Consider the following 26,662-nt stretch of genomic DNA (forward strand, 5'->3'; position numbering starts at 1 on the left):
TATTAAATATATTAATTCTATAATTCTATATTTTTCTATTTACAAATTTTAATTTTATTTTTAACCATAAACCGTGTTTTGTGCCATATCTTTTGCTTATTCGTGTTTTTGAAATATGAAAAATTCTTGCTAGGATTTTTTTAACTATTTAACTTTTTGTCTATTTTGTGTTTTTTAATCTTTTATTTATCTTGATATGATTACAAATGGTCCGCGGATTTTTTTTAATGCATATGGCACGACCTCTTTCCAAGAGATTCGAGATTTTAACTGGAAAATACAGCATATAATTCAACCGCACCAGAAGTGTTATTGTACATACGTTGGCAATGTACAAAGTCAATAGTCGGGTCTTGTCCGCGGCAAAATTATGAATAAATTAAACTCTGCATTTTTGCGTTAACTCGGCAGCAAACTCGAAAAGGCAGATTGTGCGATCAAGCGGATGGATCTAGAATAGAAACAACATGCCGGTTAGCGGTAAAAGAAAGAGAGAGAGAGAGAAATAAAATACTCGTCGGAATGTGATACGCGATCAGATCTAGAAACATTGTCTGCAATGGGTGAAATGCCATCGTCGAAATGCAATGCATAATCGGCGCTTTAGATCTTGAACCACTGCACTGGATAGGAATAAAGTCTCGTGCTCATTTATAAAATCGAATAATGCGCGGCGAATAGATATTAACATTAGAGCACATGGTTGGAAATAAAAAGAATAAAAAGAAATAAAATGCAAAATTAAAGAAAAATCGAAGTAACAAAAAATGAAACGAACGAAAGATATAAAATGAAATCGAATATTATTATATTACAGCGAGGCAAAGATAAATTAATTCAAGAGAAAGAAAAGGGAGAGAAAAAAAGAGAGCTTCTAGTTCGGTAATACTATAATAACTTTGTAATAATATCTTTATTACATTGTTGTATATTATTTCAATACCATTATAATTGTTATTTCAATATCTTTATTGTCATTCGCGGCATCGGTCAGATTTCTTTCGTTTCTTCGATATTTTAATATAAATGCGCGTCATATATATATATATATGTACATATATGTATACGAGCGTGTATCCTCGAGCGTGAAACGTGATACTGAGCCAATATCCGCGTAGTAGAGAAGGTGAATGATTTATAATTCGCAATTTTCTTGATGATTTCTTCCGACCATAAACGAACGTAAGACATTATGAATATTACATCGTGTATGGCGCTACCAGCAGGTTACTAATAGATTCTTATTTGTATCGCGCTTAATTCCATTACAACCTTTTTCCCGCCGCTGCTTCCATTCTTTCCCTCCTTCTCGCTTTAGACCCATTTTCCACCCTCGATTAAGTCCCTTTCCCCGACGAGGCTCGAACCCGATGTTGCTTAACTCTTCCTGGGTACATTTGCATGCATCTACATAAGTACAATTGAATATGCCTCTTCTAACCTACCCACCCATCCCCTCTCAGATTATTAAACAGACATTTTTTTGAGCATCTAATTTAGCATCAGCAATGTTATTCGCTAGAAAAGCCATCGCGTTTCCTGCATTATCCGTTCCTTTTTTATGCTCTCATTGTAATTTTAGAATGTGATTATCCGAGTATTCCAAATTCAGTTTCCAATTTCACTTTTATCTCAGAACATTATTTAACTTGGCATATTTCAATCGTAATTGTAACTTTTCTTTAAATTCCGCGATTTAATTATGAATTTTTTTAATCAGGAGGCTTGTGAGATCGCGCACGAGGGGAATTGAAATACAAAACTAACTACAAATAGTAGATATTAAGATTAATAAGATTTTCAGGATTGGTCGGGGAATATAAATGAAATACGTAGCAAAATTTTTCTTTACGTTTCGCTAGAATTTAAATGAAAATAAGTCGAATGGCATAATATAAAATTAATATAAGATGAGATTATATATTATTCTTATAATATATCGTATTAAAATTTTAGTAAAATTTCTAGACTATTTATAATTTCTTTTTGAATTTGTTTCATATTTTAAGTGGTCTTTTGTATTAAAGAAATGTATGAAATTATTTATTGCAAACAAACAAGAATCCAAATACTTAAAATATATACGATAATATGTTAGGATAATCAAATTCGTATTTAAGACATAAATGTTTTTATATATTTTTATCATCTACAAGGATCTTTTCTCATAACAGATATTAATGTTAAATTTAAAAATTGAAAGAATTGTGTGCCTTATTCATTTTTTGCATCACTGTCTTTAATTAAAGTCCAGAAAGCGTGTTTGTCGGTATTACATCCAAAGGATACGCGGCGTCTCCGCTCAGAGATTTCTTCCTTGACACCCTCATAAACGTTGTCAGATAAGATCTTGGAAAAGTCGAGTAGATGATTAGAGGACGGTTCCGTCTTTGCGAGTCAAAATTTCTTACGTAAACCTCCATCTCTAAATAGATGCGCGCGCTTATTTCTCTCTCTCTCTCTCTCTTAATCTATCTATCTTTTACTCTATCTTTCTATCTTATTTTTTGTCTTTTTCTGCCATGGAAACCATAAAAAAATGGCAAAATATGATCGATCGCAAGTAAATTATTGGTCAAAATCCAGCATGTAAAATTTACAAATTTTGTATTTTGAAGTACATAATAACGGTGGTGTTAAATCTTCACAAGTATTAGCTTATAAATTCTAATCTGTGTTTACCATGAATGATCGACGACCAATGGTCAACTTGAGAACTGAAAAATATATATATAAAATTGTCGATTATTGACGCAATTTTAAGATTTTATTAAAACATATATATTATGAGTGCGCGCTATTTATTTTATATGTATGTGTGCATAATTACTTACACACACATACACGCACATATTAATTCAAATTCTTCGTTTTTTCAAAATAAATTAAATAAAAATTACATCCATACACTTAATATTTGAATTGTCAAATACGTCGCTTAATTATGACAGGCTTTTATTGATATAAAGTAATGCACAGCGCAGCATTAAGATAACCAATCAGCATCGCGGAAAAAAAGTAACAATACTTGCTAATATCGATTTAACATGCCTTTTTAAGAGTGGATTTCTCGATGAGAGCTGCTCACGGCATATTATTAAAATATTACAAAATGTGTGGGTGTTATATAAAATATTATAAATTGCGCCATTTAGTTTTTACAAACGATACTAGATAAAAATGATAAAAAAATCGCGATGTCTCTTGCAATATTGGTTTGAATTTAAAAATGTTAAAAATTTCTTTTATGTTTCGTGGGGTGTTACCCAGAATTCTAAATAAAAAACGGGAAATGCGAAAAACTCTATCTTTCCCAATACTTGGATATATCTTTATACGACACATATGAAAAATTGTGATTTCCAAAACGCGGAGATATATTCTATTATAATTATTATGTTTTCCTATAGTTTTAACCTGTTCTTTCGAATTCGAAGGAGTTTTAATCATTAACAAAGTTAATTAATTCTTTCACATTCATATAATCGCCCGATGATAGGTATACTGCCAGGTTTTCGCAAAATATCAAATGAAAAACGGTGATATCTCTTGCAATATTGGTTGGAACGTAAAAATGTTAAGAGTTTCTTTTATATCTCGTGTGATGCTACTCGGAAGATGCCCAGAATTCTAAATAAAAAGTCGAAATTGCGAGAAAATTTATCTTTAAAATATTTAAAATTTATTTAAAATATACTTGTATAATTTAATATTTTGTGTATATATATATGTCATAATACGTAAAATATTTCGACAATGAATTATGAATAACATGGTATTCGGCCTTGGTAACATAAACATTAGCGCGTTATTGTTTACGTGCTACGGCTTTGCTATCATTCGCACGGCAACAATAGGACTGTAATAGTGGGAGATGCTACGTCACAAATTCCTTTTCTACAATACGTTTTATTGTTATTATCATTCACGCGATATATATATATATATATATATATATAAGAATATGTGAATTTAAACTATTTTTCGGATTTTTTAAGGTTTTCAGTTCTGATTTTTTACTCGGGTTGATATAGATTAATTAAATGTGTGTTATTGTTTTTAAATTATTGCTGCTATCATGTATGGCATCATCTTTTTATATATCATATATGTATCATTTATTTGTTATATATATCATATCTCTTGGCAATACTTAATATTGTATCATTTTCACGAGTTCTCTTATTTTAAAAAAGCTCCGCGTTCTATACGTCGTTCTCTTCGACTAGTATCGTTCAATTCTGTAGAATGTGCGTGTCACCATGATACTACCGAAGTCTCAGAATTATTAATATCATACAGGTGATATATACTTTCCTCTACCTTCAATCGATGTCAATAACCGTTTGTCTATTATCTCAACGGGCAATAGGTTACGATATTGTCGTGACAGAAGTTCGATCTCTTGCCGAGTATAACCAGTTCTTCTCTCCGGCGTAAAAGTTTTATAAAATGACCGTATCTATCGCAAATTGTAACTGTTTATTATCTCTTTTGGGTATAAGTCCATCTTTGAAAAGATTCCACAGTCCGCGGATCGAAGAGACGAGAATCTTTGTGATGAACATTGCAATTAGTGAAAATATATATAATAGAATCTTTCCATATAATTATTGTTGAGAAATTATAGAATTAATTTTATTGGAAAATTACTATAAAATATCTAATCTACTTTCTCTCATAAAATTCAAATTATATTTTTTTTGCCTTGTATATTTTTCCGAAGATTCATCATACGATATTACGTTGTTGGACGAAGGATGAGAAAGTTTTTGGGTCGAAGTCGGTTGGGTATCTCGTTCTAGAATGTTTTTCCAGGAGAGTGTTACCGCGAGCTTACGAAAGTGTTACATGCAGAGTCGTCGAATAAGCCAGATAAGGATCGTATCAGGATGCTTTAGGATTGTGGTTGTCCAATGGTATATATCGATACGTGTTTAAATAAATAATATTGTATATTTAATACCGTTGGAGCGCTTTTTCGCGCCGGATGGTCGGATGATCAGAGGGAAAAACAAGGGTAATTATGCGTACACAGTGAATATATACAATTACACAATATGTATTGACACTATGAGATGTTATAAAGGGCCGATATCGCCAATTCGCTTTCTCCGTGTAATGGGTCTTGCTTTTCTTCAGGCTGCTTTTCTTATGTTAGTTCTTGGTGGCTCTTCTGGGTAACTGAGAATCGTCTTAATACTCGGTACCGGGCGCTTTTATACAGAGAGGAAGAAAAGCTCCCTATCCGCGATAACCGAGCCATTTATCTATCCGTTTATACCGACTATTCTGATTTGTTGTTCTCGCTGGTGGGGGTCAAATTCGGTTCATTATTATCTCGATTTTCCGGAGGACAACTTCTTCGAGAAAAGAGAAAGCTCCAAATTTAAAACAAATATAAACTATGAAGTCGTAACGGCCGATCACAGATTTTTATAATATATAAAAGTCTGTGCGACTGACGCATCGTTCGTTATAACATTAGCTTATTCCTATATTATCGATTACAATACATTTAAAATATTAAAATAATAAAAACGGATGACAAACAAGAGTATTTAAATATTGAGTTTCAAGAATAGAAATTATTTTAACGCTGCAAATATGTTTGTGCAATGTATAAATATATTATACATATTCTAAGGGATCAGTAAAACACGCTATTATCCAAATAATAATTAATATTGAGCCATAATTAATACTTAGCCATACAGATTGCGAATTCAATCTCGTTAAGGGCACAGTAAGCCGAGCGAAACGAAGTCTAAAGCGAGATCAAGACACTTTGCCAGATTCCTATATTTAATTTCGCAGTTAAAAGGTTAAAGTTGTTTTCGCTGCGTCGGAGTTTCCGGAGAAACGAAACGGCCGGACGATCGACATGGATAATCGACACCCCCCCCCCCCCCCCCCCGACAAACTGCACCAATCGAGCCGGATCGTGCGCGGACGGTAGAGAGAAACCGGGAGTAATTTAACGCGGTCCGACGAATGCCCATTGATTTGCGAGGCATCAAACTTCGCGAAAGTTAGCCGCGCCGGTATCGAGGGCGGCCACGCTTTTGTATCCCGTTCCGGCTCGGTTTGTTCTTAGACTGCAGTTACCGGATTCGATTTAACTTCTCCTTCGGCCAAGCGACACAACGGCAAAGACAAAGAGAGAAAGGATGAGATAAGGGGTGGGAAAATGATCGTGGGAGAAGAGAGGATGCCAACAGCAATTTGCCAATATCGAAAGTGTTTGCCGATAATCTGTTGCCTGGCAGTCGCTACTAGTTACCGGCCGTTCCTTATCTCTCTCTCTCTCTCTCTTTCTCTCTCTCTCTCTCAGATTCCCCATTTCATTCATGTCCTTTTTCTCTTTTCTTCGTGGAAAAGGGAATGAAGGAAAGGATAAGAAAGGATAAAAAAAAGATTTTATCTTATTTATTCCATTATATTCCTTTAGTACAGTACAGAGTATCGCACACGTAATGAAATCCTTCGATCCATTTTTTAAATCGATCTTTCCTTAGCCATAGTTTCAACAGGTGTTATCCTTTTCTACAATTTTTCTATATTCCTCTTGCTTTTCACTCACTTATATGTCTGTTTCTCACCTTATTCTTCGAACTCTTTGCTTGCCTTACCTATGCACTTTCTATTGTGGTCCAACCGGAAGTCCAATTTTTCTATATTCAATATTATATGATTCTCATTTAATTAATCAACGCAATCAATCATAAACGAATAAATAATAATTTTCTAAATGATGCATTAAATTCGAGAATATTCTTATATTTTATCTCGCAATAGAAAAAGACAAGATAACGTTTTCGGACTTGTATGCGCGATCTACGGCGGAAGTTACCGTAGATCGAGAACGAATTAAGATAGAATAATTCCGAATGCGTCTCAATTGATGACACAAACTAAAAGTCTCACGAGAGATTAAATTATATGAGCTTTTTAAAGTAAGAAATGATAAGGCTTATTGCACATATTAATCGATCATTTTTAATGGCTATTCATTTTGTTCAATATTTCTGAGAACTACATAGTTTATTAATTTACATTTTTCTCGGCAATTTTAAGAAAAAAATTTAGTAAATAGAATTTAAACAAAGAGCAGTTTTTTGTGTTATTTAATTCTATTCTAAGACAGCTTATATATTTTTTTATATATCAAAGACTGTTAAAAGAATGTTATTTTAATAAAAATACGCTTTTTCTTTGTATCCTTCATTTCAGAATATCAAAGCTAGTAGAAGGACAGACGTTTAACATTAAAAGTTTTCTGATCATACTTGCTGTTTGTGAAAATCTTTTACTTTGGAGAAGCTTTACTTCCTCGTTTTTTTTTTCGACTTGAAGGCCTCGTGTCTCGAGACGAAAATAAACAGGATTATTGCTATTTGAAATAACATCCTCATTTGCAGTCTGAACGATCGCATACATCGTCCGTTGATAAAAAGACGTTCCGATAAAAAGCGTGAAAGCTCATCTTTCTCGCTGCTCGCGTTCTCGGGAAATCCTCATCCTCGATGGAGACACTTACGAGGGCCCGTACTAGGGCATGCCATTTTTATTCGTGTTTCGCTCGCGAGGTGAATCTCTAGAGAAGAGAGAGAGAGAGAGAAATATATCTCTCTTATGTATATATCCGTATGCATCTTTCCGATACTTTTAGAACAAGTCAACGGGAAACGCACTCCTCCACGTCTGCCTTTTGTGTGTCTCGCGAAATGTCCCCGAGTAGAATCGAATCTCTGTGCCGAGACACGTTTGCCCGATGCGTCATTCGTTCGCTCCTGCTGTTAGTGAAAGAGCTCTACCGTCGCAATCGTATTCGCAGACGTATATTTTCGTGTAAAAAGTATGTTTCTATGAATGCGCGCAACAGCTAATCATTTATACGAAATATTTCGACGCGTGTAGAGTTGCTCTCGGTTATGTACATAGATTTCTCGGACATGTCTTATCTTAGTCGCAAAATTTAAATAGGCTATATATGCTTTTTTTATCATCTTTAAGATTCAAAAAGATGTAAATAATTTTGATTTTGCTATTAACAATATTATTTTGAAAATTAAGAATTTACATCGCGAAGTCAAAACATAGATAGGTATATTATCTACGGTACGTAACTATATACATATATTGTCGATAAAAGCATCAAACTTCTGAATTGCTGGTACCTCGTTCGACCACAATTGTCTTAATTTATTGCGTAAGTTTTAGTATATCTCTCTAACCGAGTCTCAATCTAAAGTTTTGTTAAAATCGTGTCTAGTTGAAATTAGCCGAAATATTTAATTCTGATGTTATGTATCTTCGCAAATGTCCAAAGTTCAACTTGTCAAGATTCTTTAATACTTTGTTCCTTAATGTGAAAAGTACAATTTTATTTATTTCAATTAAATATTTATTTCAAGAAACTTTTCGAAACGTTCTAACATCAATCTTATGTAAAGTCTGAACTAATTTTGAAAAATTATCCGATATCTCATTCTTTCAATGTTATTATCAGCATTGCTTAAGAACTCTATTTCCGTCAGTTGTATTATCTCATAAAGAAAAACGCTAAAAAGAACAAAAATACGAGTTTACAAATTGAGTGATTCGCCGTTTCAAGGATTCGAGAAAATATGTATGTATACGATTGTCATAAATCGCTATGTAAAGTCCATCTCGACCGCAAAGGGTTACTTCATGGACAGATGGTCGGGAGCGACTTTATCCCAGTAAAACCCGCGCCCTTCTTCGCCACTCCACGGGAACTTACCCGATCGAAAAAACCTCTATATTGGGCTATTGACTGCAAAAATGCAACCGGTAGCTACGATAAAAATCTACCTTGCGGCTTATCCATTGAACGCGTGCTTGAATTGTTCCACAAAGCTGTACTGCTTTGCTTATCTCTGTTTTTTTCATAAACTGAAAAGATATCACGGCACAGAGATTGTCTTAAATAAAAAAAAAGCTAGAATATTTTTTATTAATTAAAGTTACTTCCACAATGTATTGCGTTGAACGGAAAGTTCGTTCCGTTTTTTACTAAGAGATGACGACCAAAAAAACGGCACGAACTTTCCGTTCAACCCAATACAATAACTTTGATCTCATTTGAAAGATAATTTAATTCTCTACAACTTTTGTTTCGGTACTTTTTGTTAAAAGACGCATACTTTCCCTGATATTTGTAAAAATGTAAAAAATAACCGTGATTTTAGAGGTTTTTGGGCGCTAACTTTTTAAGGAAGCATTTTTTGACCCATGTTTATAGGAAACTTTTTGTTCGGAATTAAATTATCTTTTAAATGAGATCAAAGTGATTGTATTGGGTTGAACGGAAAGTTTGTGCCATTTTTCGGTCTTCATCTCTTAGTAAAAAACGGAACGAACTTTCCGTTTAACCCAATATATATTATATGAGACATCGATATTTTATTCATAAATTTTCATTAGGCTCTCGAGATTATTGATATTTTTCATCAAATAATCTTTTATTTCGAATCTGAGAGATATATTGGCTAGTATTGCATTTCTAATAAGCTTTATTGCACACATAATATAAATATATAATGTATAATATATTTAAGAGAACGTATATATTGATGATAAAATTGACATATCAAAATTTTATAACCGTTCGCTTCTTTAACGTTGATCGAAATTGAATTGAAAAGATTTATGGTAAAAGTGAAATGTGATTGTGGCAATAATACAAAAGCCTTCGGAGAGTGATTATAAAAGATCTCACGCGAGATAATGGGAAGATACACATCCACAGCCCACAGTAGAATGATAGCGTGTATTTTGCACGTATAATCCAGTGCTTCTGAACCGCGATGTCCGCGAGTACAATTCGATGTTCGACAAAGCGTGCGTCGTCGATCGACCACGCTCGGGTCGCACCTTGCCGATCAATCGTAATCGATTGATCAATGATCGTGGATGCCTTGCGCTTCGCGGCACGGAACCGAATTTCGATTACGATTTTGACCGATGCGCGTGCGTGGACATCAAACGCTGAGGGCTTTAATCATCCCGAAATCCGTGCAAGCATTCCGACTATAATCATTCGATCGGTACGCATCAGTTTAAAAGCGCGGAAGAAACGCGCAAAGGATTATCGTCGATCGAAATGTGACAAATATCCTCAAAGATATTATTTTCGTCAATCGATATTCTGTTTCTTATTTTTTTAGATATTACAATGTTTTTGCATTTTTCTTTCGAAGATACAAAGGAAGTTTTCATTGCTTTTGCTCAGCCAGCGCCTATGTCTCGCAGGCGTACGTTACGTTAGGATTTTATTATTTTATTAATTTTCTGCATATATTTTAATTTTTGTTTTTCTATTGGGAAAATTATTTCTCAGGTGTTTGTTATCAAGAATCCGTGCGCATCTGCAAACTACTACAATTCCCTATTTTATTTTCATTATTAATATTTGTTCCGCGATAAAGCTGTTGATCACTTCGAAATTATATTCTCCTATTGTCAGGTTTTGACCAATGCTTATACGCTCTCGCTCTTGATTCTATATTTAACTTTATACTTATATATCTCATAGGTAATATCTCATATTTCTAAAATAAATATTTAATTAAGACCTCTTTATGCTGCTCTTATTATAATTTTTCCGAAAAGCAATGTAAAATTATTTTATTTTTTATAAAAACAAAGCCTCAAGTTCACATCGGTGTAACACTAAATCAGCACACAGCGCTACTTTTTAAAATTATTTTTAGTAGTACAAATTAGTATAATTTTAGTTTTTTTCATGCCTGGTTTTATTTCTTTTTTCATTGTATTTTACTTTGATCTTTTTGAGCCAACTTAATATGAAGCTAGCAGTGCCACGGTTTTTTCCGAGACGGCACGGGGTACAAAATTATTTTTACTAGTACAAATTAATACAAAATGAATAGAGTAAATATTTCAATGGGCCCGATTTGATTCTGCCGATAATGGTACTGCTAGCTTCAAAGAGGTTTCATGCTCGCCGCGTGACAGATTAATCCTGGGCTAAATGGCGACACTTAAGCGCGCCGCGTGTCGTAATTAACGCTGCAGCGGTGCTCGTCTTCTTTTTGCGCTTTTCTGCGTGCGAAAGTACCGCGATCTTGAACATACCAAATTCAAACGATCCGTCGTTGCATAATGATTTATTAGATCCGCAATTGCCACATCGCAAATAAGATATATACATATATTTAACTCTATATTTAATATATACACTACATATGCTTAAGATCAATTAAAATAATTATATTATATTTCTAAAATAAAAATATAATTAAGACGTCTTTATGCTGCTTTTATGCTGATTTCATCGAAAAACAATGTAAAATTATTCTTTTACTTCTAAAATAAGTACTAAATACTCTAATAAGTTCGATTAGATTCTATCGATATGGTTCTGCCAGTTTCAAAGACATCGAAGAAGAGAAAAAGCAAAGATACAACGCGCGAGGAACAGAGAGAGAAAAGAAACTCGCGAGGCGACAGCGACAGAGAGCAGCAGAGAGAAAGAAGGAGAACGAGATAAAGAGAGAGATAAAGAGGTGGAGCAGAGAAGGAGGACCGTGAGGATCACGCGTGCGGTTCCTTCGGTTGTTAGGTCGTTGTTATACAGGTTCTTAAAGGTCCCGTCGTCGCTCCGTCTCACTTCGGCGCGGCCGCGGTGCGCGCGCAAGCCTCGACCGGCATCCACCAGGCGCCGCTGGAGCTGTGGCCGGCCTCGGCCTACGCGAGCGGGCCTCTCAGTCTAATTTGAACCGTCGCGCGCGCCCGACGCGGGGCCACCGACGATCTCTCTCCCTTCCTCCGGCTCTCGTGACACGCGAGGTAGGCGCCTCGTGTGTGCATGCCGCGTGCGACACACGCGACTCGATCCCCCCGTCGTCGTCGATATCTCGCGTCTGGAGCCGCAAGATCATCTACGCGAGAGGAAGCGGTTTCTCGCGCGCGCGTGCGAGAGAGAGATAAAAAGAAAAGGGAGAAAGTGTTTGAGAAACAGAACAAAGTAAGTGCGTGATAACGCGCTCGCGGTTGACAATTACGTGCAACGTGAATCGGCGAAAGTACTGTGTTCCGAGAAACGAAATGATCGTATGTAACGGGACGGGCGCGCGCGCGAGAGAGTGGTGAACAGCGGGCGAAAAGAGTGTAGTAAGTGTGAATAGAGTGTAGAAAAGCGAACGAACGAGCGTGCGGGCGGCCGCAAGAACCGAGAGAGCAGTAGCGGGCGTCTCGTGGGTATATTTAAATAGTGTCCCGGCTGGTCAGAGAGGAAACCGACGCTTTCTTCATCGTCATCGCCGCCGTCTCTTCTTCGTATTCCTCTTCTCGTGTCCGACGTCTCGACGCCCGATTCGACCCGTTTCACTCTCTCTCTCTCTATTTCGCTTTTCCCGCTCTATCGAGTGCAACGCGATACGGTGTCGCGGACAGCGCGAGAGGGTAACAGGAGCTCCTGGAATTCCGTTCGATTCGATGTCGAATCGGAGGGGATCGACGTTTCTAGTCGCGGGTGTTCCCTGCTGCAAGGTCGATCAGTTCCGTCTGCCTATTAACGCGAGTGAACACAAAGATTAGACAACTAACCTCTCGTGATTCGGCCGGAAGCCGGTATTTGTCGATTATCAAGAATCAAGATCCGATCTCGTGCGAAATTGTGGAAGAACTCGCAGTACAACGTTCGACGAGGCCGTCCTGGTTTAAGTCGGCTCAGAATGATTGTGCCGATCGCGAATCATAATGATCAGAATCTATAAAAGATCGATACTGGTTGTCGCGTCCGCGATCGTCGCAGCCGCCGGCCGGGATCATCTGCGATAATACAACACCTTCCCGTAGAGAAAAAGGAAGATATAAAAGAAAGAGACAGAAGCGGCCGCATGGTGCGGCTCGCCACGGCTGCTACCTCCGCCGGCTTCGAGGATGAGGAGAATGATATCGCGTAGGATGAAGACGAATGTCGAAGAAGCCTCGACGTTCCATTATCGATGGTACAACATCTCGTGAAGAGCCTGAAGATCCGGGAGAGCAAGCTGATAGACAATCCGATTTGGTGGCTATTCGAACGTGCGGGACGACGAATAGCGGAGTCGGGGGTCGTCTCTATTACAAGCAGTGACTAATATCGCGCGGGGAAGAAGCAGCGAGAAAATTAAATTGAAGAAACACAGGACTTAATTAAACATAGGACTCGCAAGTGTTTACGACGAAGTGAAAGGGGCTCGCTCTCCGAGCTCCGAAGAAGAGGAAGAGGCGGAAGGAACGCGTGCCTCTGTGCGAGTCGGGGTGACCGAGGCGTCGACCTCACCCCCGAATCACACCGCTAACCAGGTTGGATGATGTGGGCGCCTCTGCTTTTGGCCGGGTTCTTAAGCGGCTGGTGGGGCGCACTGGTGCTCGCTGCAGCACCCCCCGCCATTCGGGACACCCTCGGGGCAACGACGAGCAGCATCACCGAGACGAGGCATTATCGTCCACCGTTGATGAGCGTAGTGGACGAGGACGTGCGCGAAATTACGGTGTCTCAATTGCGAGGAGATACTCTCCGGCAATATACGTCGTCCGACGTTCGTCCTGCTCGTCGCGACCTTGACAAGGTCCCGCCGGTCGAGCTGAGCCCAGTGGACCAGGAAGAAAAATTCTCCTCCAAAGGGATAGAACATTCTCCGGAGGATGAGGCGCGACATATCTCGCGCCACCTCTCGATCCATGGAGGATCGTCGCTCGAGATGGATCTCGGAACTTCGATCACATCGAATCCCACGCGAACGGTGGGTCCCGCGAAGGAGACGAAGGAGCACGTCCGCCGCGCCTTTCACCCGGAGATAAACGAGTCCGGTCTGACTCGCGCGCCCCGTCACTCCTCGACTCAGGCACCCTTTATGTATCCGCCGGCTATGGCGGAATCGTCGATGGAGCGGCCGCGGATCGCTAGATCGGTCAAGCAACGACCAAAGAACCGCGCCAAGGCGGACTCGCCGCGCGAACAGCGACGTCGCTGCAGGAACAAGGAACGTAGCTGCCGCGGTCAGAATTGGTGTCCCGACGTCGACGTCGGTAATCGAGCCTATCTGGCGCCCACGGTGTTCGAGGGTAAAGTACGCAGCATGTCCTCGCTGAGGAAGCCCGGTTCAAACTACGCGGTGACCTTCGAGGTGAAGCAGGTCTACAAGAGCCAGCCGGGCTTTCAGCCGCTGCAGAAGAATGACAGCGTGCGACTTCACTTTCGCGACAAATCGGCTCCCGGCAAATCGACCGTGTGCAACGGCCACGAAACCGGCAGCAAGGCCGGCAAGCAGCAGCGCGATAATCCGAGTGGTGTGGTGCGAGCCAATATTAAAAGGGGCAAAGTGTATCTAGTGTTTGTGAACCGCGTGGGACCCAGGAATTTCACGATCCTTGGCCCGCCGGTGATCCGAAGCAAGAAGAACGAGCAGGCCGTCCAGGCTGTCGTTCGACCAGATTACGGTGAGCTTCAAAAATTATGTGATACGTAGTTCTCAGAGAATCGATCGGTCGATAGAAAGCGATAATCGAAGGCTTAATGTGAAAAATGATCGCGAGAAATGCATCATATATTCTAAATTCTATGATCGATAATATTAAAAAGGATAATTTATGAAAATATTTCTGATGTTCGAAGCGAATGTAAAAATATATTCTTTTATCGCGACGCCAAATAAGAATTTCTATTAATTTTTTTAGGCACTTGTTGCACTTTTTATTTCAAGACGATAACCGAAGACTTGATATGAAAAAAATCGCGAGAAATGCATCATATATTCTAAATTCTATGATCGATAATATTAAAAAGGATAATTTATGAAAATATTTCTGATGTTCGAAGCGAATGTAAAAATATATATTTTTTTTTTTTTTTGTGCATCATTTCCGAATAATTATTATTTAGAGAGAGATTTTTATTAATTTGTGAGGCACTTGTTACACTTTTTATTTTAAATCTTCGATTTAAATCGTTTGTCGCAAAATTGATAAAGATTGTTAAAGCAAAATTTTATTTTACTTATGTTAATTTTAATCTCTGTATTAGGCGCACAGGGCGCTGAAGCAAGAGTGAGTGTGTGTTAGAATGCACACGATATATAGATCTGCACACGAATCTCATTAATACACTCGTATTAATCACAATATATATAATAAAGTCCGCACAATATTTTATAGAAATCCATGCTTTGATTAAAAATATAAACATATTTTGTACATTAATATAAAAGTTATTATTTATAGATAAAAGAATACGCGCTTCTAATCGTAAGTGTACATGTATATCGCAGTCGGACTATATCACACGTAAATTAAAATATTCACGTGCGTTTACATAAGTTAGCTGCCATATTGCCAGGCTATCGCAAAAGGGAAATATGTATACGCGCCCTTGTATTAACAATATTGCCGCGCTATATCCCGGAATTGATCGAGAATTCTACATCGGACGGCGGGTTTCAACTAAAAAACTATCATCCCGGGTGTGTCGAGCTCGATCGTGCCCTCGAGTCATCACAAATCGATCGAAGCGTTCGCGCTCTGCGACGAACAATTACCGGGGACAAGTGAGATATCACGCGATTGCTCCTATTTTGTTTTTGCAACTTTAACACGCTTAAAAATATTAATTCTTTCGCTTGCCGAAATGTTTAATGATTCCGTTTATCGGTGCATTTTACAGATACTCATTATTGTGAGAATCGTCTGAAACGTAATTCCTTTTTTACGCAAGTTTAAATATTTCGAAATTATTTATGTTTAAGTAGCTAAACTTCAATTTATGATTCCGTTAAAATAACATTTGAAATTTATTGAATTTGAAGAATAGAAAATTATTATGTGTAGCTATATCTTTGATTATAACTGAAATATTATTGATGTTTATGTCGAAGGAAAATTGTTTTCCCAGTTTTTAACAAAAAAAAAAAAAATATTGCACTAGCGTAATATGACGAGGAATTTTGCATAAATTGAAAATTGTTTAATTTATGTTTACTAGTATATAAAAAATACATATAGTAAATTTCTGTATAATAATTCTGTAAATTTGACCGACCGATTGTGTTTAGTGAATGTAAAATTTAATTCTGCACGAAGAATTCTAATATACTTTGTAGCGCGACAGCTTTTTAATTAGTGTACTAATTAACGCTACAACTGAGAGTTTCTCACAGTGGCATCAAGTATTACTTTACGAGACTTCTTATTTAGAAACTGAGTTTCCCAAAAGAGAATTATAAATATACACTAGTATTTTTTCTTATAATACAAAGAACTTATTATGTCTCGCAAAGTTAACATCTCGCACTGATCATTTACATTGTCTATTGACAGTTTTAATAGTAATTACTCGACCTCTTCAGCTCCCGGATAAACATCAACAACTCTTTCAATTACCCGTTGAAGAGGTAGTAAGTGGTCTTCTTTTAGAAGAACCAAAGTTCCTTTCTGCATGTTGTGCATGTCACACAAATGGATTAAGGGAGAATTATTATGCTAAACTTAATCTTTTTCTTTTTTATTACGCCACGATCGACTTGAAAGCAATATGTTTTTTCTTTTGATCTTTCAAGTCGTTATACGATGCCAAATTTCTTAATTTTGTTAGTATTTTTGCTTGATATTCATTCAAGTCTCACGATGGGCGCCTAAATCATAACAAATATTAATGAAGATCAAATTCCAATTAATATATTTTATTTCGAACTCGAATGAGACTCGTGTGCAAATCTTGTTTAGCCACTCTTACACACACTCGCCTCTAACACTCTATGCAACAATTGCAAAAGTTAAATTTATAAGGTGATCGACTGAAATAGAATCTAATAAACAAACATTACCATAAGTATAAAATTTTATAATTTTAAGTATACAATAAAATTTTGCTTTATCAATATATTTATTAGCGAATAAATATATTTATTAGCAAAATTTATTCTCGATTCAAGAACGATTTTTGTTATGTTCAATATAAATTTGTAATATTTGCGACATTATCTCGATAAGTTTTAATTTACTTCCGTCGCACACTATCCATATTTTGATTCAATTTTTACTCAATATTAGAGTTATTGAAAATTTACAAGCCAGATTGAAACCTAACGATATCAGAGTCATAGAATTTATAACGTACTCTGCTTTTCGATCTTCTCGATCGAGAACTTCTTAGCAATCCCTTGATGAACCTATTTTAGAACTTTTAATATATAACATCTAGCATTTTAATATATATAACATGCTGTATAACATCGTTTCATAAAATTTATGTTTAATTTTTCTCAAACAGTCATGATATTATTAGCAAGGTAGTTTTATAAGAGCAGCATAAGGGAAGCGTCGCGCGCGATGACGTATAGGAAATATCTCTGTTAATCCCTTTATTTCCGCGAATTTCAAGGACATCGTAATCGCTAAGCGCGAAAAGTAGCGATCGGATTATCTCGAGACTACGAACGCCTACGTGAAAGAGAGGCGCTCTTCGAGCACGATCTCGTCGTCGGACGCGCGCGCCTCGTCGCGCTTTATATTTAACCCGCCACGTAAGTCGCGAGACCCGCGTCGCATCTCGCCGGCTTGCGTCGAGCCGTCGGTCGCGTGTATCGTACATCGCAAGAGAGAGTACCCTTCTTTATACACTCGCGCGTGAACGCCTCGTAATCGTCGATTAGTAATACGCGCCGTCTCTCACGCCGACATCGTCGCGTCGCGTCGCGTCGTGTCGCGTCCCGTCCCGTCCCGTTGTGTCGGTGCGTAACGAGCGGTGAGTTTTTGAAGGTGGTCCAATTTGCTGCCGGCGGCGGTTCAATGCGCTTCCACTTCTCCGCGCGCTCTCGGCGTCGCCGAGACCACTGGCCCCCACTTTGCAGTAGCTGCCGTGGACCGCTGCCGGATGAATCTGCCGCTCGACTCGCACATGACGACCTTCCGCGCTCGATTTATCACGCCAAACGTGACGAACGGCGGGGTTGTGTGCCTCCCTCGAGAGAGAAACACGCTTCTAAAAGTCGTGCGAATAATTTGTATTCGTATTTGGGAGAGAAATTTCATCGATATTCCAGCTTTTCTTTATTCCTTTACTTTATTCATTAATGTCGAAATGGAACTATGTTCCATTATAAGAGAAATATTTGCATTTTTAAGGGCCGCGATGTTTTCAAGTCTTGGATATTGAAAAATAGATACTTTGTTTAAAGTCCTCATATATTATCTTTAATTAATTAAATAGATACTTTCTTTAAAGTCCTCATATATCATCTTTAATTAATTACAATGAAATGTTTGAATGTTTCTTTATACTTTGTATAGGCGTGAAATTAATACAACTCCGAGATTCAAAATTGACAAGTTTCTGAAAATAGAAAAATGCACTTTGTATCGCTAAGAATTTGAGATGAAAGTAGATTGACGTATAGAAATCGCTCTCTACATTGAACGCTAAAAATTTCAATGTTGCTCGTTTAACGGGGATAGAAATCGCTGGCACAAGTAAGAAACACGAGTAAAGTACGATCCGATTTGACTTACCTTAAACGCTCGACGCGGAAAAGTAGAAAGCCAGCGGCGACAAATTCCGCGCGGGCATTGGAGGATGACGAGATCGGTGTCGCAGGTTTGCAAATTTTCTTCTTATCGCTTCGTGAACGTAAACGACAATCGTGAGCGCATCGGTCCCACCTGTCCTTAAGAGTTAACAAGCAGCGGGTATAATCGCGACGACGACAGACGGGAGTGTCGGAATGAGCGAATGAGGCGCACGCGCTCCATCTCCGACGTTAACGGAATAAGAGGAGGCATTAATGAAACTTGATAGTTAGCGGTCACTTCGCGTCGCGACTACTATCCCATTTACCAAATGTCCGAGCATAACATTTACGCTGACTTTTTCTCGGTCGCGAATTTTTTCCGACAGATTTAAAATTGCTTCTTTCCTCTGCATAAATGTAGAAACCTGTTAGAAACTCAGTTGGTGTACAAGATACTAAAGTTATTTTTTATATGTATATATTACATTATAAATTCTAAAAAAAGTGTGCATTTTTTAAATATATTATATGAACTATTTTTATATGTATAGAAGTAACATATACCATCAATTTAAGTATGCATTTTAATATAATAATGATTACTATTATTTTTTTAAGCTATTAGAAGATTATCTTTAGTAAGTCGATTTATTCTCCAATTTTCCTTTCTAAAATAATTAATGATGAGAAATCATTAAAATGGAGAATCACGAATTACAATGATACAATAAAATCTTATTTTATATTTATTTTCTAATAAACTTCTGACAAAAATTTGATTTGATAATTTGATATATTATAAGCATATAGACATTGTTGAAAAGTAAAAAGTTTAAAAGTAAACAAATAGCAAGTTTGGTTAAGAGACAAATGTAAATACGCTAAAGATTTATTTGCTGTATATATATCTGAGACATTCTATAGAGATCGGGTCAAGTGGCTACCGAACATAGGCCCTTGATAAAGTATATAATAAGTTACTGGCGTAATCGATATGGACACTTGCATAAAGATAACCGACACGTTGCGATCGTAAACATCGGGGAAAATGTATCAGGAGTAATGCAGCATATCATGTTCGTTACAGGAATTCGATACGTGGCCGATTATTTCGCCTAGAGTTACAAAACTTGAGTAAAGAGCCAATGAGAGCACAAACGTTAGAAAAACATATTAAAAAGATAATTATTCTTCCGAGAATTCTTAATTACAATTACGCGAGAGACAAATCATTAGCTAAGGATTTGTGTATTAGTTAAACGAATACGTAATTCGAGAATAGAAAGCAACTGGCATTAATGCATGATTACATCGTTAATATTATTCCTGTTATTTTCAATAATCTTTCACGTTTCAGTAATTTTTTTAACATTTTGTCACGTTTGAATTGTATTTCATGTAATCTTTGAATGGAATAGTCCCGATAAATTGTTTATTGAAAATATTTTCCAATAAATGGAAATATGATATAAAATTATAATAAATACATATAGGCTTTGGTATTTAAATATTATCCGGTAATATGATTATATTTTACATTTATTTAAATGAGATTATATAGAGAATACGTTATTATATATGTCATTCCAAGTAATATCGTTTATTAATACAAATGATTCAACTTTGTTTTATTTTATTGAAATATAACTTGGTATAAATAAAGTTAATTTTTATTTATGAACAGCCACGCGATCAATCTAAATTCTAGGGGATATGAGATATAGATGATTTTACAATACCTGTAATAGACGTTTCTACTACGGCAATCCGCTTGGGTTCGCGTGGAATTTTATGATAACAAACGAAACCAGGTTTTGTGACATGAGTTATTTATACAATATCGACAGTAAATAATGTATGCATGCTGAGCAGAAATCGATCGATACTGAGTTCAGAGGAAAAAAAAACGAGGAATGATACTCATGTAAAATCTGAAATGCCGAATATTGAAATAGATTTCAAAATGTATGCAAACACTATTATTTTCTGAATTGTTTAACTGAATCGCAATTACAAATGTAACGTCACAGATTTATTACCGAAATAAGTTTCTCGAGACGCATCGCGTTTCACGATTAAACTTCCAGGAGAAGTGCAATTGTAAACAAGGATCTAAGTCTTTCAGGTGTATGTAAAGATGCACTATATATCCCTGACCATCTTGTCAGACAACGTCTCATGATTATCGTGACGTATCGATTTTCACGAGTGCCGTTTTAATCAGTTCGGGACCGAACGACCAAGTTTCGGCGAAGATAAGCAAATTCCGGCGAGGAAGCGAATACGTGAGACCCTTTGACGGAAAGTACGCCCGATACTATCCGACCATCGTCGTTAGCGTCGTTTGTCTTCGTTGTCATCGTTCTCGTCTTTGTCGCCTGCGTCTCGTACGCGGGAGTTCATAACTGTTGCGCTCGTTTGCTTAACGCCTACCAGCGCTTCGCGTTGATATTACATCCATCTTGACGGCGGATCGAAAGTTTTCGCGACTTATCCCATTATCGTTTCCCGTGGGTGTCGCGATCGTGACAGAATACAAGAGAGAACGACGAAAGGCAGACGCGCGAAGTCGTGACTCGAGTCGGATGGGTTTTTAGGATATTGCTGTCTTTCGAAACTCTGCGGGAAAGTAATTCCAAATTTACGCTCCTTTCGCGTGCGAATCTCACGTGAAAATCAAAATAATGGTAATCTTAATGTATTAATGACAAGAAGAAGAAGTTGTTTATACACATTTTCTCTCGGAATCTTGCGCAAATTATATTTCGATTCAGGCCACGTGAGACTTCTCAGCATCAGCATTAGGGACTTTCGCCGGCTCCGTGTTCTTCGTTAAGTAGATTTATCACGTGCGAGTGCGGCGCAACGTAATCGAATCTTCGATGGCTCCCCGAATCTTAATAATCTTAACAGACTCGCTGAATTGTCGCGACGACATAATTAGCTCGGCTCTTTTTCCAGAATATGTGATCTCTTTGTACGTTGCCGTGTTTTGTAATCGTGTGACGTGCTAATTAGCCGACGCGCTAATTACGAGTGAGTCCCGGCGAAGCGATAGAACGCATTGACGCGATGCGATCCTTTTTTTCAAGAAAGGACTAATTAGCGACACGGGGTTATTAGTATCGACCGATGCGAGTCGCAACGCGATCCGGAAGTTCTCGTATCCAGAGTGATCGCTATTAAGAAGCTACAATGTACATCGTGCAGTACATTATGGCGTACATTAATGGAATATCCACGTTTATTAGCAATACACACATATATGTGCAGTGTATGTTATATTAGTATCAAAGTATATTAATAAAATTGCCGTGTCAAAACTTTAAACATCTGTGATACATTTATATATCCAGATAAAACGTCAAATATTTTTTTGCATATTACAAAATAATATTTTCAAAATTTTTTGAGCAAACATGGAAGAAAGAAAAAACTTATAGGGTGTCAAGAGATATATAAAATGCGGAATATAAGATCGTAGAACGTTGACGGTTTGTTGATCCGCGATTTATAAGAGCAAATCTCCGCGAATTTATTTGACTGCTTGACGGTGATTAAGCCAGACATGGAAGGGGAAGAATAGCCTGCTGAAGACGTCAATTATAAGACCTTAATTGAAAATCCATTCTTATATTTTGTTAGTTTATGTACGATTTTATAAGAGGTATCGCATATAAAGTAAATTGCGAGGACATCGCGATACCGGCATACATTGCTCTTTCATTTCTTCTTTTACATTTCAGTTTTTATCTTTCTACGCTTCAATCTATCACAGCAAATTTCGGTCGATCTATGTCTATATTTTCTTCGCGGTAAATCATGCGAGCAACGCCATATAATTTTTCTGACTGCGAGTGGCGGTGTGTCAACTACCTTTTGTATAGACCTGTGTATAAGAAACAACCTGTGTATAAGAACGCAATCTTACTTAGGTCTAGGGTTGTTCATTACGGTAATGTATAGGGCTATATAGGGTGGCATTCTTACGTACGTAAGTGGCTCATAGGGGAGATCGCGTGATAGCCAGTAATAGCCGTTTTCGCGCGACTTTGCTTTTCCATAAAACCTCGTTACCCAAACGCGCGCGCAATTTTTTAAAGTGCTCGGAGGGAGCTCCGAACGTTCGATCGAATTACGATGTCGCGATAGAAAACTAGGATAAACCTGTCTAGTAATCGTACAATTTACGCGTTATATCGAAACTATCCTAGTATAGTGGTAATTTCTACTCTAGTTTGTCTCTTTCTGTATATTATACATCCATCGATATTGCCCGTCTCTCGCTCGCTCTTTGCACATTTTCTTTTGCAACCGCGCTTCGAGCCATGCACTTTGTCGAATAGCTTTGCATAGTACAAAGCCGCCACGAGGGATTCTGAGTTAGGCAGGAGCTCGTGTAAATGAATTAGTATGCGCATTATGTTGCGAATTAAGCATGCGACTTGGACGCAAACTCGATCTTGCCGAGCTCAACGGCATGATTTGTTAATGCACGCTGCAGTCTGTCTGAAAATGAATGCGCTCCATGCGTACTATGTGTTTCTTGAAAGGTAACTGATCAATTACTGTAAAGCCTCGCATAGCAAATGTCATTTTATAATTTACAAAGGCAACGAAGTATTTCGAATATTTGATATGTAATTTTCTCTTTACCATTTCGTATGATTTTTTTATTAACGGAAATGCAGTTTCGACTTGTACTAATATGGAATTTTTACAATACTTACTACGTGCTAGAAAAAGATCTTTATATTTAAAATTTTTATTTTCTTATTAAAAGGATGTTCAATATACACGGTGCCTCCAAACTTGTTATATAGCTTCTGCAGATATAAATGCCTCATGAAACTAAATCCTATGTATATATTTGAAACTCTTGGCAAGTCCACCTTTCATCTTTCGGGAAATTTGCAAGCTCGCTGGCAAGCCGAACAATCCTTCAAGACTGTCGCCTTTGCGTGTCGCCGTAATGCATAAAATGAAACGCGCGTGCCGAGTAGGCAATCAAGCTGATATTCCGAGTTTCCGGAAACAAATTACCCACTGTACCTCATTTCCTACGTTCTTTGTAACCGTACTTACACCTTCGAACGGTTCACTGTTGCATTCTTTCGTCCGCAAACGCGCCGATTCATCGAAACATCGTCGATTGATTTGGATTAAACTATGGACGAATTTCGTCTTTAGTGCAGCGACTAAATTTCTTGCATTGCCAGCTGGTTCATATTATCGCTCCTAAATTCTGTGAAAATTTCAAGCGACTTTTTGAAGTTAAATTTTCGAAATCGCGAATATTTCCACGAGAGAACGCGTGAGAACATGTTTTTCCCCTTTTTACGGACACTTTCATGAGACGCTAGACTCGTTGAAATGTAAACTAAATTTCTATTAATGAAAAGTTTAGTGAAAATTTACTGCATAATACAATTTACATATTTGAAGCTTAATTCTCACGAGAAACCTTTATATTAATAATTAACTGGTTGTGTTTATAATTGAAAGTGTGAGTGAATAATATCTCGATATTATATTTTGTAATATTTAATTAATTATTTAATTTTGTAATGTCATATTCTTTCAATCTATATTTACATAATTACAAGTAAAGATTTTATAACTGTATTCGCCCCGACGAATTTAACTTCAATCCACGACAAATGTATTCGCGATAGCATCACATCTATTTCCAAGTTTTTGTAACGTTACACATAAAAAATATCGCAGTTTCTCCCACCCTGATTCTCCCTCTCTTTTTCTTTTTTTTTCTTTGTGATTCCATCTCTTTCTGTCTTTTTCTCCCGTATCTAATTTCCGAGTGATAGATCGCGACAGGTCAGGATATGTAACAAAGACTTTCTAGCCATTCTCCCTTCGATGTTCGCGATGATACAAGCTACCAACATATCGATTGCTATAGTAAGCATCCATGTAAATTAACTAAATTGGATAATTATCATTGAAAAATAACTATTTCTTATATATTGGTTATTATCGTAATTAATTGACTGCTATTATAGCGCGTTTTTATTCATTTTAATCATCGGATAGATTGCAAAAATTTATCTGTTACAGCTTTGAAAATACCGGCGCGACGGAATGAAATCGTTAGAGTTGTTTGCGAAGACCTGTTCTACAATAAATCGTATGTTGGAGTCCGATGTCGCTTGTCGTTTATCAAATGTTGAGAATGTCTGATTCGAATACAACTTGTCATTCTAAAATTGAATCGTGATTATATATAATATAAGGTTATACATAGCAATAAAAACTAGAATGTTGGGAATTTATTTTAATTTGTTATCAATTTTTGGACGTAAATTATAAAAATTATATTGTTTTTAAGGAAAAGACGTAGAATGACAAAAAGATGATGGGTGAAATTACATACTTCATTTAACTGTAGCAATATATACTTCAGTGTCAATATTAAAATTGCTTTTACATATTACATTAAAACAATGAAATATGCTTTCAAAACAGTTCCTATCAATAAAGTTTTATTCATAAAATCCGATTCCGACATACGACTTATTGTAGAACGGGTCGAAGCGAAATAAAGGGCGCGATCATGTCGCCCGATACTTCTCGCACTTCATTACGGCTCGTCGAAGCAAAAGAGAGATATAGAGTGAGAGAGAGATTTCCACGAGCACAGGCGGGGCAGTTTCACCGCGTGCACTCGGTCGCCGTTCACTGTGATCGCACGGTCGGTCAGATCGCTAAAAATAATCACGCTCTCCGCGATCGAACAGTCGGACACGTTAAGAGATCGGCGGCGGCTGCTAGCCGCCCAGCAGTCTACACGATCGCCGGGCATACTCCGAGCAATTAATTTGCCTTGCGCGCGGCTCGCGAGCCTGATTTAATTCGCCGATCGCGATCCCGGAGCCAAATGTTCGTGCTCTACGCTCCTTCCACTTCTTTCTCTTTCGCGAACTCGCACGCATTGGAATTAAATTAATGCGTCGAATTATTAACCGTTTACGTGCTTTAAACTACCGGCACCAACGGTATGGGGATACCAGATGTAGATTTAAACGGCCAGCACATGATTATTACCTTCACTGATAAATATATAAATGTGTAAGTTATTTAGAGTACATACGCGACACTTGTACAATGTGTTTAATAAATATTATGTTATCATGAAAAGATTAACGTTAAGTTATTACAAAGAACAAATTTACTGTAAGCTTTTCTTTTATGAGTCTCGAACTTAGGATTTATACACAGATACAACTTTGGTTTTTTTTATTGTATAGATAACTAAACATTTTTTTATATAAATTGTATAAAAATCACTCAAAGAAAGTCGGCTGCTAATTACTTTAAAAATGTTAAAGATTAAATGATGCGGGAGCAAAATATTATGCAATACGAAATTTGTTCCGGATGACGAATTAATTTAGAATCTCGTATACAAAGACAATTAACCGTTTCAGATCATTTTTGATCTCTGAAAAATTTCTGATTGAAATCTGTTAAACTTTTCTCGAAACAAAATCCATCCGCAATATTTACCGAACATCGCAAATCTTTATCGATTTTCCCATTTTCCGTAAAAAAAAAACTTTTGAGAGTAGTTATTTATAAATTTTCATTAAGAAAATATTAGTTCAAAATTTATATTACACATCTGTTTAAAATATAACCTCTTTTAAATTATGATTAAATTTATATATGAAATTGTTTAAGCGTGCAGTGCATATTACATATATATGCTGAAATTGGTTCGCATAACATTGGTTGGCATTAATTTAATATAAATCCTCGCGTCCGGCCGTGCGATCGAGCGTCTCCGATTGCACAGATACGCGCATCCATAAATCAAACAGATCTCGCACGAGATCGATTTCCGCGTAATAACGTTCTCGCAATAAAGTTCGCGATTTAAATCATTAATCAATTAATTTCGTAACTGTGTGATGCGATAACAATAATAATCGCGATGAAATGACTGTTATTATCATAATACCGATTTTAACCTAACTACGTATCAATTTCAAACAGCAATATCCACTTTGATCGAAAATCTAACTACAGAAACGTGATCCGAACTATTTTACACGGCAAATATTTGCTATTCAAAATACATGTATTAATGCGTTTTATATATATAT

At 37.1% G+C, this 26,662-nt stretch overlaps 1 protein-coding gene across 1 annotated transcript in view; it reads left to right on the top strand.

Annotated features, from left to right (window-relative positions):
* Positions 1–11,740: 11,740 nt before the first annotated feature.
* LOC115235495 (protein vein) overlaps positions 11,741–26,662 on the top strand; it is a gene marked incomplete at its 3' end in the record, with an annotated part of 251,303 nt that continues 236,381 nt past the window's right edge. The window contains exon 1 of the mRNA XM_029807330.1: positions 11,741–14,478. Coding sequence (XP_029663190.1) covers positions 13,347–14,478 — 1,132 coding nt within the window. The remainder of the gene's footprint in view (positions 14,479–26,662) is intronic.

Source organism: Formica exsecta, unplaced genomic scaffold (genome assembly GCF_003651465.1).
Source record: "Formica exsecta isolate Colony F162 unplaced genomic scaffold, ASM365146v1 scaffold223, whole genome shotgun sequence".
Lineage (NCBI taxonomy): Eukaryota > Metazoa > Arthropoda > Insecta > Hymenoptera > Formicidae > Formica > Formica exsecta.